Source organism: Apus apus, chromosome 4 (genome assembly GCF_020740795.1).
Source record: "Apus apus isolate bApuApu2 chromosome 4, bApuApu2.pri.cur, whole genome shotgun sequence".
Classification (NCBI taxonomy): domain Eukaryota; kingdom Metazoa; phylum Chordata; class Aves; order Apodiformes; family Apodidae; genus Apus; species Apus apus.
The window spans coordinates 28,178,028-28,191,201 of NC_067285.1; the positions used below are offsets into that span (position 1 = coordinate 28,178,028).

Genomic DNA, 13,174 nt, shown 5'->3' on the forward strand with positions numbered 1-13,174 from the left:
AGTTTTTAGAGGAAAATGTGTCAGGTAGCTGTCCGGTTGGGACACCAAGAACAAAAGTAAAGGTGGTTAAGGAACTACCAAATATATAAAAGTGACCATGGAGTGAGGAGGAAAGGGAACTAAGAGCAGAAAATTAGCATTGCACAAAAGTGAAACTAACAATAACTCAGAAAACAGATGGAAGCTATGCAAGGGACTACATTCAATTGAGTGGAAAGATAACTCTGGCAAGAGTGGTGGGATCCGCAAACCTGATGAGTCAGTGTGGTTGCACACAGATGTGTTCAGGGAGCTTGAAGCATAAAGGAGAAGTCAAATAACAGATAAGAACAGATAGATGTGTGCTCAAAACCTAACCTTCAGAGCCAGGAAGCTGGAGAGACAAGGAGAATATTGTTACAGTGTGGAAAGAGGTTAAGAAATGAGCAAAAGTTCAGTGTCTGAACTTTGCCAGCTAAGTATATAAACTATTCTTACTAACACGGAAGTCTTTAGCGCTAGTCATAAGCCATTTTACAAGATTTTCATTAAAAGCCATGGTCTTTCTTCTTGGCCCAGGATGTGTTAAAAGTTTTTTGATTGACTTAAACCCAAAGTTTTTAGGACTTTGACATGGACTGTGGTTTGTGTTTGTAACTTCAAGAAGACCTGGACCTGCCCTCACCTCATGCTCTGTTTCCTTGCCAAACCATGCAAGTCTTTATTAAACTGCCATGTTAACTGTTCCAGAAAATCCATCTTAAGTTGCTGGATCATGGAATTGTATATGGCTGAAGTTTTTTATTAAATTCACCCTTTCTACTCTTTTGTACTTCTGACACATCCAACTGCCTTTTAGGCCATGTGGAGGGACTACAATAAATACATTCTGCATACAGTATTTCATCAAGTATTTATAAAATTTACTTCCTCCTTTGTGAATGCCTGAAGGCTAAAATCTAATTTCAATCTGAAACAGAATGAAAACCTAAAAATACATCAAAACACCAGAGCAAGTTTTTCCTAGCAATAGAACACCAGAGATCTTTATAGTCTATATGCCACCAGAGGGAGCATGACAACAATGCAACTATATTTTGGGAATGTGAATTAGGAATGTTGTGGCAAGCCCAGCATCCCTTTTATAGTTTTCAAAGAGGGGGGTTATCTTTGGCTTTTTATGGTTAACTCACTATCCTTTTTCAAACAATAAATAGTTTTTGTTTCCATTATGCCTCCACTTATTTTTGTCTGCTTCTTTACTTCCTCTCATTAAGTATCTTGTGCTCACACCACAGACATGCAAATGCATTTGGCACAAGTGATGGAGAGGAGGGAGCCTCCCAGTGAAAATGTGGCTGGTGGAACAGAAACCCATCCGGCTGCTGGCAAACACATTTCAGTGTGTTCCTTTCATCCCTACTCTTTTCACTTGTGTTGGATGCCAAGCCACTTTGTGATTGTGCTCCCAGGGAGTAGGAGCATGGGAACCAGTGGTGACAGAAGAGGGAGTCCCAAACAGTGACTAGTTTGGATGAAATTTTTTCAAGTTATTAATTTTAATTTGAAACAATAACTTTTTTGTTTAATAGTCTATTTAGTCTAGGCTGGCTGTCTAGCATGCAGAAAATGCAATATTATTACCACCAAATCAACAATAATGGCTTGACTGTATATATTGCTTTTCTGAATAAAAGTAGTAAATACCTAACTTTTCCCATATTGCCTTTGTACTGTCATTTCCCTCTGAGATCAAATGTTACTGTATTCTGACAACATTAAGGTATTAGGTTTGTATTGTTGTTCCTAAATAACTGAATTTGACATAAAGGAACACTAAACATTTTTAAAGATGATTAAACAGCTTTAGCTGTGACTAGTCCAAAGTTATCTTTGAACCCTTTAAAAGATTAAAGTGTCAAGAATTATGATGGAAATTATGGCTGTAATAGGAGCTAATTTTGAGAAATACATCCTTCAAAGCTTTTTGATTTGTCAAAGGTCTGCTCTTTGCTACCAGTGCAACAGAGATACCACCATATTTAATTAACCACAGACAGATATTCACACATACACTGAAATGCAACAAAAAAATTACAGAGTGTATCCGATATTGCATTACACAACTTTTCCATCACCTGCCAGAGCACTTTTGAGCAGCTGTTCTCACAAGCTCAGGAACGAAATCATCTTTACAGGCTAAATGTATAAATGTATATCATGTCTCTAGCCTCACAATTCCTACTTTCTGTTATCTCCTAAATGTACACAACTTCTTGTCCCAGCTGTACTTTGATTAATTCCCTAGCTCATGAGTCCCTCACTGTTTTACAGGATATCAATGCACACGCCTGTGTAACTGGTAAGCCCATCAGCCAGGGTGGGATCCATGGGCGTATCTCTGCAACTGGCCGCGGCGTCTTCCACGGAATTGAGAATTTCATCAATGAAGCATCCTATATGAGCATATTAGGAATGACTCCTGGATTTGGGGATAAAACATTTGCTGTTCAGGTAACTTTCTTCCTTCAACTGCGGGGAAAAATGAATAAACAAGCTACCAGTAGAGCTGCTTTTAAAAAGGGCCATAGCAATAAATCCTGTTAGGGTTTTACGACTTCCAAGTTAACCTTTACTCTCAAACTTTAAAAATATTTTTCAAGCAACATAGGTGGCCTTTATTTCAGACTGGTTTTAAAACCTGAACTTGTAGTTGCACTCGACAGCACAAAGCCAAATCTCTAGTCTTTATAAACATAGACTGCCAAGAACAAACTCCTATTACAGGAGTTCTTCAGGGTATTTCACACTTTTCCGTGAGCTGTTACACTCTTCCTGCCTACACCAATTTTGTTGCAGTCTTTTGTAATAAAAAAAACATAGGGAGAGAACAAATTGGGTGTTATGTTCTTGTTCCAGTATGGAATGAGCAGTTGGAAAAGTTGAAACCAATCCTACATTTGTAGGTTGAATGGACTTTTTTTAGTGTCCATAAGACTTCAGGGTTTATGTAGTTGAATTTTGAATTAGTTTGGTAATCAGTAGTATGCATTATCATTCTTAAAATTTTTAAGAAATAATTTGTTCTCTTCAGCCTTAAACAGTATGTTAAATGGAGGATTTGAGGGATTGTTTTGGTTTTTTTCGTACCAACGCACTGATTGTTAGAAATAGCAGAGGAACTGTAACCTGCAAGTTGTCCTCAAGTTAACCAGTGGCCTGAAACAAACATCTCTGCCCTGCACAGACCCAGCAGTACACTCCTCTCCCTGCACTTTGGCATTTTCATGGCTGACAGAGGGCTAAAAAACAGACACTGAAGCATAACTTTGAAAACATGGCCAGAAGAATAACCGAAGATTCCTCTGGGAAAACCATTATACAGTATTGCAAAGAAACCTAGTGCATAACAAACTGCTGTATTGAAGTTTGCTTCTAATATATAAACAAAAATCCTAAATATCATTTGAGCTATGTTATATGGTAATTTAATATTCAGCTTCTTTTCTGTCATAGAATCTTACTACAAACTTTTTATATGGATTGTGTGACCTTTTGGTTTGCCATGAAAGTTCCTTTACTTCCAGGATGTTGGATAAGGAAATTAGTTTTTCTACATCTGTAAGGATGTAAAAATTGCTAATGAAATGCGAAATTAACTAAATTTCAGTTTAGGCAATCTGTTTTGTACAGGACCACTTCAGAAATGTATTAGAAATTACTACATAGCTTTCAAGCAGTTTGTATGTTTTAGTGTGAAGAATTAAAGATATTCTTATTTAATCCTTTCCATTCTGGGATGGTTGTACACTTGTAAGCCTTCCTTACCCAAGTTAAATGAGAATATTTCCTGACCTGCAAATGTTAGTCAAACCTTAGAGTGGTCATAGAAAAATGAGGCAGTGCAAGTTATAAACATTGTTTCTACATTGGTTAACATCACAGTTTGGACACTTTTATAGTAGCATTAACAATTCCCTTCTTTATTTCCAGTATTAAAACCAGCACAACTGTACATTGCTGGCTACAATGCATAATTCCTACAATGGTATTCAGACCAGAATGCACATAGATTTCTTCCATTTTTCCTATACACACCATCTAATGCCAAGACATGCCAATAGGTGAAGAACTTAAACTTAAACCTCTACAAGCCTTAGCAGTAATTACTTTAGTTCAAGGCCTAACTACTTTTCCATTTCTCTTTCCACCTTTAGGGATTTGGTAATGTGGGCTTACATTCTATGAGGTACTTGCATCGTTTTGGAGCCAAGTGTGTTGCTGTTGGAGAGTTTAATGGTTCTATCTGGAATCCTGATGGGATTGACCCAAAGGAACTAGAAGATTACAAATTGGTATGAAACTTAGTTGAGCAGAAATAGTTCAGCTTATCCTGTGTGTAGCAGACTGCTGGGTGATTTCAGTTGTTTAAAAACCATTGCATTTGCCATATATTTTAAGAGTTGAGAGGGACTTATTTTTTTTTTAATACTCCCAGGTGGTTATCAGTGTCTTTTGCCAGAGAGCAGTTCTACCTCAATCATAAGAACTTTTTACTGTTTCAGATTCCAAGATTTGTAGCTTGCTTTTTATGCCTGATCTAAGTAAAGGTTGGAATTATGTTATCTGCTGTCTTTCTAGGACTGTTGATTCTCCCTTCTTTTTTGAAAGTTAGAAAAAGGGAAGGAAGTCATATGAGTACACACAGACTTAAAACACCCTCGTTTGTTTCTTTCAAACAGCAACATGGAACAATCATGGGCTTCCCTAAAGCACAAACACTTGAGGGCAGTATTCTGGAAACAGACTGTGACATTCTGATCCCTGCTGCCAGCGAGAAGCAGTTGACTAAAGCAAATGCTCACAAGGTTAAAGCAAAAGTAAGTTGGAGAGTTCAAATGAAGAATAGAGAAGACCTGTCATAATACTAACACGTTCAATAATTAGCACAGATGGAAACAGACATATATACCTCTTGAGTTACTCTGCTGTGATTCCTTTCAGATTATTGCAGAAGGTGCCAATGGGCCTACAACTCCTGAAGCTGACAGAATCTTCTTGGAGCGGAATATCATGGTTATCCCTGTAAGGCTCTATTATGACCTTTGATTTTCATTACAAGGGTAATATATCTGTGAATTGTTATTTATAGCTATTCATTCTCTTAGTGTTTTTTAAAAATTGATGTCTAGGAAACAGGTGTCAGTGTTGCTTAAGATCAGTAGTAATTACTTGAAGACCTCACTGTGACCATAAATGACCAAAGACAACTATTACATGAACGTCTGTGTTTTTGCATTTTGGAGTATTATCTGTCATTTGCTCAACTAAATAGTCCACTAAGCAAAGGAAGAAGGCAGAGTAAATACACTGACCAATTTGTCTGCAAGCATTGTGTCTCTGGGTGATGCTCTGACAGAAATGTGTATTGTAGATTGTATAGAGTAAATGTTGCCTACGTGATCATTTGAAAGAATAGGACCTATCCAGGTGTAATGATAACCTATTCCCAGAAAAGGGGTATCCTGAACAAGTGATATTGCTAGGAGGGACGGATTTTCCGCCTTCACTCATTGAGATGGCCAAAGCTGGCCCTAATTTTCTTGATTAAAAACTTGTGCTAAAAAAAAAGTAGTCAGTCACGTACACCTGAATTTCTCTTGTGCTGAAATCAAGTCCACGTGTAAATCAGTAATGCCTGGACTGCAGAGGAGGCAAGCGTTGTCACATAAGAGTAACAACTGGATTGTTTTCTGTACTGCCATTTAAACTCAGGCTTGGTGCATAATACTTCTGCTTTCTTTTCCTTAGTACAACAGAGCTGGTTTTTTTCACATGGTCACAATTCAAGACATTTACTATTTCTGTGCAGGATCTTTACCTGAATGCTGGCGGTGTAACAGTATCCTATTTTGAGTGGCTGAAAAACTTGAACCATGTCAGCTACGGCCGCTTGACTTTTAAATATGAAAGGGATTCAAACTACCACTTGCTCAGTAAGTGTTCACTTCTGGTTTTGCCTACTGTTTAATTAATAGGTTGGACTAGCAAACACCAAATGTGGGAGAAATGAATACAGAACTATTTTAAATTCACCTCGTTTTCCCTCAAGTCTGTTACTGCTGCATACTGAAGACTAGGAAAGATGTGATAGGCTAACTGACTTGCAGCTCTCATGACTTAACTTAAATGCATACTTCTCAGTTATCTTTCGATTCCTAAAGAGATACTTTCCTCAGTTTTATGAAAATACTGAACTAATGGCACTTATGTGAGATATTTATTACTTCTTAATAAACACCTTTCAGCTGGACACTTGGTATTTGAGAAGCATTCAAAGTTCAAGTGGGTAACGTTATTCTGCACATAAACCAGAAGATTTATGTGAAGGGCAATAATTGGTACAGGTGCTTATGGCCTACAGCTCCACTTAAGGTCATTCTGTGCTTCCCAGTTTCTGGGCCAGAATATTAATTACATGGAGAGAGAAGCTTAGTGGAGAAGAACTTCAGGATATTGCTCCTTTTAATCAAGACTGTAGAAAACATCTGAAAATCTTGGGATGTTGGACTTGACAAAACATACGTATGTTTTTAAATTTAAATAATCACATATATTATAATAATTAATAATAAATTATACCTTTAAAGGTGTTTTTAAGTGGTTGATAGTTATGGCAATTCTAATATAAAAGTCTTTCTTAACTTCAATATCAATATCATCTGAAATACTGTTATGTTGTTTAGAAAACCCTACTGATTATTTTTCAAGAATAAAGATTAAATAAGTGTCCATTCAAAATACCAGAGCACTGCTCACATCCTAAGGAAAAAAATAGTTTTGTCTAAAGCTATCTATCAAGTTAGGAAGGATTGCTGTATCAGCTCTTTGAGATGAGCAAAGTGGGATCAGTCAATCCAGAGTTGCTTGCCATATGAACTGTACTATAGCAACATTACTACTAACATCAGAGGCATTCACCTATAAAAACAGAAAAATCACATCTTTCCCTTTTCTTAGGAAACAAAAATAAGATGGGTCCCCTTTGCTCTCAAGTGCCTATGGTCTGCATTTCATGCTTATTGAATGCTGGAAGTCCTTGGGCTGCTCCTTTGGTTAGGAAGCACATTCCTTTCCTTGTCAGTTACCTTACCTCTGCTTTTTTTCCTTTCTAGTGTCTGTTCAGGAAAGCTTGGAAAGAAAATTTGGGAAACATGGTGGAACTATTCCAGTTGTGCCTACAGCAGAATTTCAAGATAGGATATCGGTAAATAGCTGCTGTTGATTTGCTTTTTGTTACTGTCACTGTATTGTGGTATTACCACTGCAATATAAATTTTACCATTGTAGCTATCATAGAGGCTTTTTACCCCAAGCAAAGCACATAGTTAGCCTGATGGCCAAACAAATAAAGCAAGCAAATGATCTGAACTGCTTAAGAATACTGGAAGTGAGCTATTTTTTTTTCTTTTCTTTCTTTTACTTGAGCCCATTTAAAAATACCTCCAATATTGTTAAGAAGCTATGGTTTTAATGCAAGTGCGTTTTGAACTTGTAATTAGTGTCAGGTTGCATGTTGCTGTTGGTATACTGGAGTTTTTCAGAGCAACAAACTATCATCTCCATTATTTAGACAACCCATGTGAGGTTGCAGGGAAGGAACCCAAGGAAGGAGCAGGGAATTGTTCTTTTTGCAGGCCAGTATGAAGAACTTAAAAACATACATTTTTTCCTAGTGCTTTTGATTGCTATGAGACTTGATATTTCTGCTGGCTAACCTGATAAATACATAGGTTTTATAATGCCTTTGAATCCTACCTATTAAAGTCTACAGAGATTTTGTAGTGGGAAATACTGCCTCAAACATTACCAGAATTGGTTTTGGAGATCTTGTTGATAAAGCTTGCAAACAACTTTCAACAAGATCCTACCCCACAGACAGATTGATATGCTCTTTTTGTAACTCCAGGATAATATAGACAAGAGCTGGGTGAAAAATTGGGAGAATGTTCCCCTAAGACTGAATTAATAGGCAAAGAAATGTCAGGTAAAATTCATTGTTACTTAATGCATAGTAAAACATGGTGGGGAAATTTTCATATAAAATGATGGGTTGTGAGCTCATCCATTTGCATTCAAATAAAAGATCTGGAGATAATGACAAAATACAACCATAGAAATCCATAGCAGTCAAAAAGCAAATCCAGCATTAGAAGCAGTTTTGAAGGAAAAAGAATGGACTGACTAATGATACCACAATATAAATCCAGAGTGTCTCTGCCTTCTGAGGACTGTGTGCAGGTTAGGTCTCTGTATCATAAAACATAAATGTGGAATAAGTGCAGAGCAAAACAACAAGAATAATAAAAAAACCCACTAAAACTTCTCATACATGGAACAGATCCTATTGGCCTGAGCTAGTTCTGGGGTGAAGACAGTAATCTATAGAATGAATGATGTGTAAATGGGTAAGTACAGATTGTTCACTGGAAGGAAGGGTGAAATAGAACAAGATGCTTTCAAACAAAACCAACTAAATGAGGTGCTGAATAAAGAATAGGATGGTTGCTAGTGTAACAGACAGCTAAGCTGTGCAGTTCTTTGCCAAGGTATGTAAGGAAGATAAAAGGTTTGGTCAGTTTGGTTTTTAAACACAAGTTCAGGAGAAGATGCAACAAATGATTGGGGAAAAAACTCCAGTGAGTTGTGAAAAACATTAAGCCATGCTTTCTCAGAAAGAAATCAAGGGAAGTGCACGTAAACTAAGACCACTGTCAGATGATAGAAATAGACTTTAGCCTGATCCAGTGTGATGCTAGCAATTTTGTGAATATTAGGCTAAACAAACAGCATGGTAGATAGGCTTTGTGGCTGAAGCTAATTCCTGTGAGCTTTTAAACACAAGCCATAGAAACCAGCCTAGTAGTTTCTACATCCAGCCAAAATAGACATTTTGAGGAAAATAATGCATTTCCTGAAGACAAGTCTCAAATTATTAGTAAGTTACAGCAGAAAGGCTAATGGAAGATTGAAGCTGATACACACCCAAATTCAGACTCTTCCATTATTTATTGTTCTATGTATTTAAATTTTAATGGGAACAAAGTTATTCTGGAGTTGCTCAAGGCTAATACAGTGTTGAGTGTATTAATTGGGGATCCATGCCCTTCCTAACACCTGTCATCAAAACAATTTGCAAGTAGCTTTTAGAGTTTATTAACTCTTGGGATCTTTTGTCTTTTAACATTTAATGTGTTCTGAAGGGTGGAAACAGTAGTTACAACATCAATTAGAAATACTAGCATCATGCATCTAGAAGCCAGGCATATAAAAGACTTCAGTGCTTACATCTGAGGTTTTAGAATTGAATTAACCATAATTAGCTCTTCAGTAACACAGAAAAGGTGGTTTAGATTCTTACACCAGTCATTAGAAGAAAATGAGCAAGTAAGCTTGAGTAATTACAGGAATCCAGCATGTCATGGTCCCTAACACAGAACTAATGTTTTGGATTAAATCCTGATTTTACTCTGTTTTTGCAGGGTGCATCTGAAAAAGACATTGTCCACTCTGGGTTGGCTTATACTATGGAGCGTTCTGCCCGGGTAAGTGTGATGTTACTCAGTATAGAAAGAAAGGCATGACTTTGTGACAGTTTTTTAATTGTTTGTGCAGAGGTATTTCTGTTCTGTACTAGGATGGTCAACTTTAACTGGGTATAGTAAACATGAGAGACTAATACATGAAATCAGGAAGTAAACTAGGACATACACCTAAGAGTGCTTTGCTTTACCATCAGCAGTTTGAGATTAATCCCTCTATGCAGTATTTTTAATTAGTGGAGCAATGACTACTTGAGATATCTTGTCTCTCCCATATCTGAGGTACACATGGATCCAAGACCTGAAGCAGGGAGCTGTAGTCATCTGGGAAAGATTTTTTTCCCTCCTTTCATTCAGATCTCAGTTATAAGGGGAATCAAGAAATTTTAGAACTGATCCACAAAGGATCAGAGCTCTGATACCAATCTTGCAGCTCCTGTACTCCTAAACTGGGTCCTCCAAGCAAAAGCTAGTGTAGTTCCTATGGAGAGACTTGCAGAAATCACATATAACCTTTTCTGTTTCAGCAAATCATGCGTACTGCCATGAAGTACAACCTGGGTCTGGACCTGAGAACAGCTGCCTATGTCAATGCAATTGAGAAGGTCTTCAAAGTGTACAATGAGGCTGGCCTGACCTTCACATAAACAGGCACTTACCGCTCCTTGTTGTTCCATCCCTCTTGCCATTAATGTACCCTCTTCTTGAGAAAGCTTATCACAAGTTTACATGTAACCACAAAATTTTCTTTTCTTCTGACATTATAGTGGATCTATTCTCAATTAGTTTCAGTCCAAACTAGCCCCTTTTTTTTTTTTTACAATAAAAAAAAATCCATGGATTAGGAAATTGTATACAAGTATGTATCTGAAGGTAACAGTTCATCTGCACTTGTGGGGGCTGTTCTGGGTATTTTGTCTACAAAACAAAATGGTACATGTATGAAAGAGTGGTCTTGCCACCTGAGCCACTTCTCAGACTTCAGATCAGATACTGTACTAAATGAGCACTTAGCTCATTATTACTTCATGCACTTTTGTTTAATGATATAATTTTTGTTTTGGCACTTTCCGTAAGGCCTTGTATGATCAATGCTGTGGCATTGTCAAAGAAAGAATGGGCCTCCAGCAGGGATTAACTTTGATAGGAGTCTAATTTTTATTTGTAGTAAAGCTTCAGGCCTGATTCTCTTTAGGCAATGTTTTTTCTTTAACTGTGCTGCTGTTATAGGACTGCCTTTTATTGCTTGTTTAAGCTAGACTATCACCATGAAGTATGTAGAGGTGACAGACTAATATTTTTATAAGCTGACACTATTGAGCAACTCTAGTTATGTTTTAAATCAATTATCTACATAACTATTCTGACTATAGTTTCCTTTTTTTTTTAAAGGGATACTCTGAATTTGGTAAGCAATCATACTTAGCTTTTTTTGGAATTCTTTTTCAGTCTTTTCAGAGGCTTTCTGAAAATGAGATACTGCCTCAATGAACAACTAGAGTGAAAGTGATCCCAGAAATCATTGGCCAAGCTACAGAGGAGCTAGAATGCTGCTATACACTTAATCCACTGTCTTAGCACACACAGCCTTTTTTTTTTTGGCATTGGGAGGTCTTGAGAGTTTTGAACATTTAAGAATACACCAAAGTGGACCTCAACACAATATTGGATCAAGCATAATTTTTAAGATGTAAGGCTTTTTTGTCCAGTGGAGTCCCCTTGAAGTACCAGATGTTATTTATGTAATGAATATGAATGTTTTTTTTAAAGACAACTAGGCCCTCCCAGAAACTCATGCTTTTTTTCTAACTACTTTGTAACTGCATGACATAACCTGGAGAGAAGAGCAGTTATTAAAAAGGTTGACTTTTCCAAACCTACTATGCTGGTGTATTACTGTTTTGTATTTCATGCAATAGCTTTCAGCAGATACAATCAATCAGACCCTTTACAACTCACCTATTAATTCATTACAAGCCTACTGATAAGATACTGTCTCAGTTATCTGAAGGGCTCACTAATACAGATCTGTCTTAGCACTTGCCTGTCAACAAGACTTTTCAAGTTAGATATATTTGGTAAATAATTTTAAGTCTTTACTGTGTCCTCTCAAATTTGTGTGAAGAACTATTCTAGGAGTTAGCAAGGAGCAATAAACCTGTGTGATACATTTAATCAGTGGCTTACTCCATCATACATACTGATATCTAGCATTAAACAAGATCAAAGTGTAGTGTCTATATATACTGACTTTTTTTAATTTGTAAAAAATTTGAGCATGAAAAAATTACTGTGATCAAGATACAGATCTCTGAACTTGAGAGCTGTATCTTGGATCATGTTTTTCAGTGCAATTTTTATGTAAACATTAGATAGTAAAGCTAAACAAAGATTATTTTTAACAATTTAACTCTGACAAATTGTAACCTACTCCCATCAAAACTTTGAGTCTAAAAACTCAAATAATTGTATTATTGAAAAGAGAAAAATCTTAAAAGCAAAGTTACATTATCCAGCAGCAGAGTTGTTGAAAGTGAAGTGCAGTAAAAGTAAAGAGACTTGGCCAATTTATTATTGCTCTCCATCCTTTCCCCCGCATTTCCTCTTCTCTCTAGCTAGTGAGGCACCTCTAGTTTGGCTGTGCGAACTTGAAAAATGGGACTCTTTCAATGTTGAAGCATATGGAAAGCTGATATTAGCTAGCTAACTGGAACTATTCGAGCTGATTTGAGACTACAGCACCTCAGCTGATTTGGTTGTAGCAAAACAAGAATCAAATTCAGTGAATCCAGACTTGTTATGATAGATGGCCTGTTCTGAAACAGTCTTGTACCTTAAAGCCACACTGATGAATTATTGAGCTCAGTCCTACTGTCATCAGACAGTTAAAGAAATAAAGTTGCATATTCCTTATGTTTTATAGGACATACCTTTTAAGACCTAGCAACAACAGAGAGAAGAAAGTGGTAAAATGTCACAGTTACTGTAAGTTTGTGGTTTGAGAGGCTTGGGTGCAAAGCAACTCTAGCCTTTTCCTAGTCCCAATTTAAGCAAACAGTCACTCTCTGGGGCATAGGTTATAAATCGAGCCACACTGAGGATTTTCCCTGTAAATTCAAACAAACTTCTTGGGGAATACTCCCCTCCTTACCTTATGTATTACATACTCAGACAAGTTTCATATCTTCTAGTTAGCAGTATTATCATTGCTCATACTCACATGCCACTAGATATTCCCCAAGAACTGTGGAAGTTGGGCAGGGAGTCAGTCAACACCCCAAGTTAGTTTTAAGCACTTATTTGAGCCTGCTCTGCACCACACCTACTACCTAGAGCAAAATGCATCCTTACCATAGCAGGTGTTTGTAATGTCTCATGCAGTATTGCATGCTGATTATGTAGGCAGCTTGTGTTGAATAGTGGCTCAGTAAGTACTCTGAAGCTGCGAGTTCCATAAGGTTGACAACTACAGTGTTTGGAGTTACATGCTTCTTGCAAACCACTAAGTACAAAAATCTCTATTGCACAGAAAAGTAGAAAAATCATTTTTCATCCCAGCAAAGAACTTGAATCTACATCTGTTTCATTGAGGT

General features: G+C 37.0%; 1 protein-coding gene across 1 annotated transcript in view; it reads left to right on the forward strand.

Moving 5' to 3' along the window:
- Positions 1 to 11,461, forward strand: part of GLUD1 (glutamate dehydrogenase 1) — a 29,059-nt gene extending 17,598 nt beyond the window's left edge. Inside the window, exons 6-13 of the mRNA XM_051617621.1 lie at positions 2,314 to 2,493; positions 4,197 to 4,334; positions 4,722 to 4,859; positions 4,984 to 5,064; positions 5,852 to 5,975; positions 7,155 to 7,246; positions 9,522 to 9,584; positions 10,109 to 11,461. Coding sequence (XP_051473581.1) covers positions 2,314 to 2,493; positions 4,197 to 4,334; positions 4,722 to 4,859; positions 4,984 to 5,064; positions 5,852 to 5,975; positions 7,155 to 7,246; positions 9,522 to 9,584; positions 10,109 to 10,228 — 936 coding nt within the window. The 3' untranslated portion in view covers positions 10,229 to 11,461. The remainder of the gene's footprint in view (positions 1 to 2,313; positions 2,494 to 4,196; positions 4,335 to 4,721; positions 4,860 to 4,983; positions 5,065 to 5,851; positions 5,976 to 7,154; positions 7,247 to 9,521; positions 9,585 to 10,108) is intronic.
- The last annotated feature ends 1,713 nt before the right edge of the window (positions 11,462 to 13,174 follow it).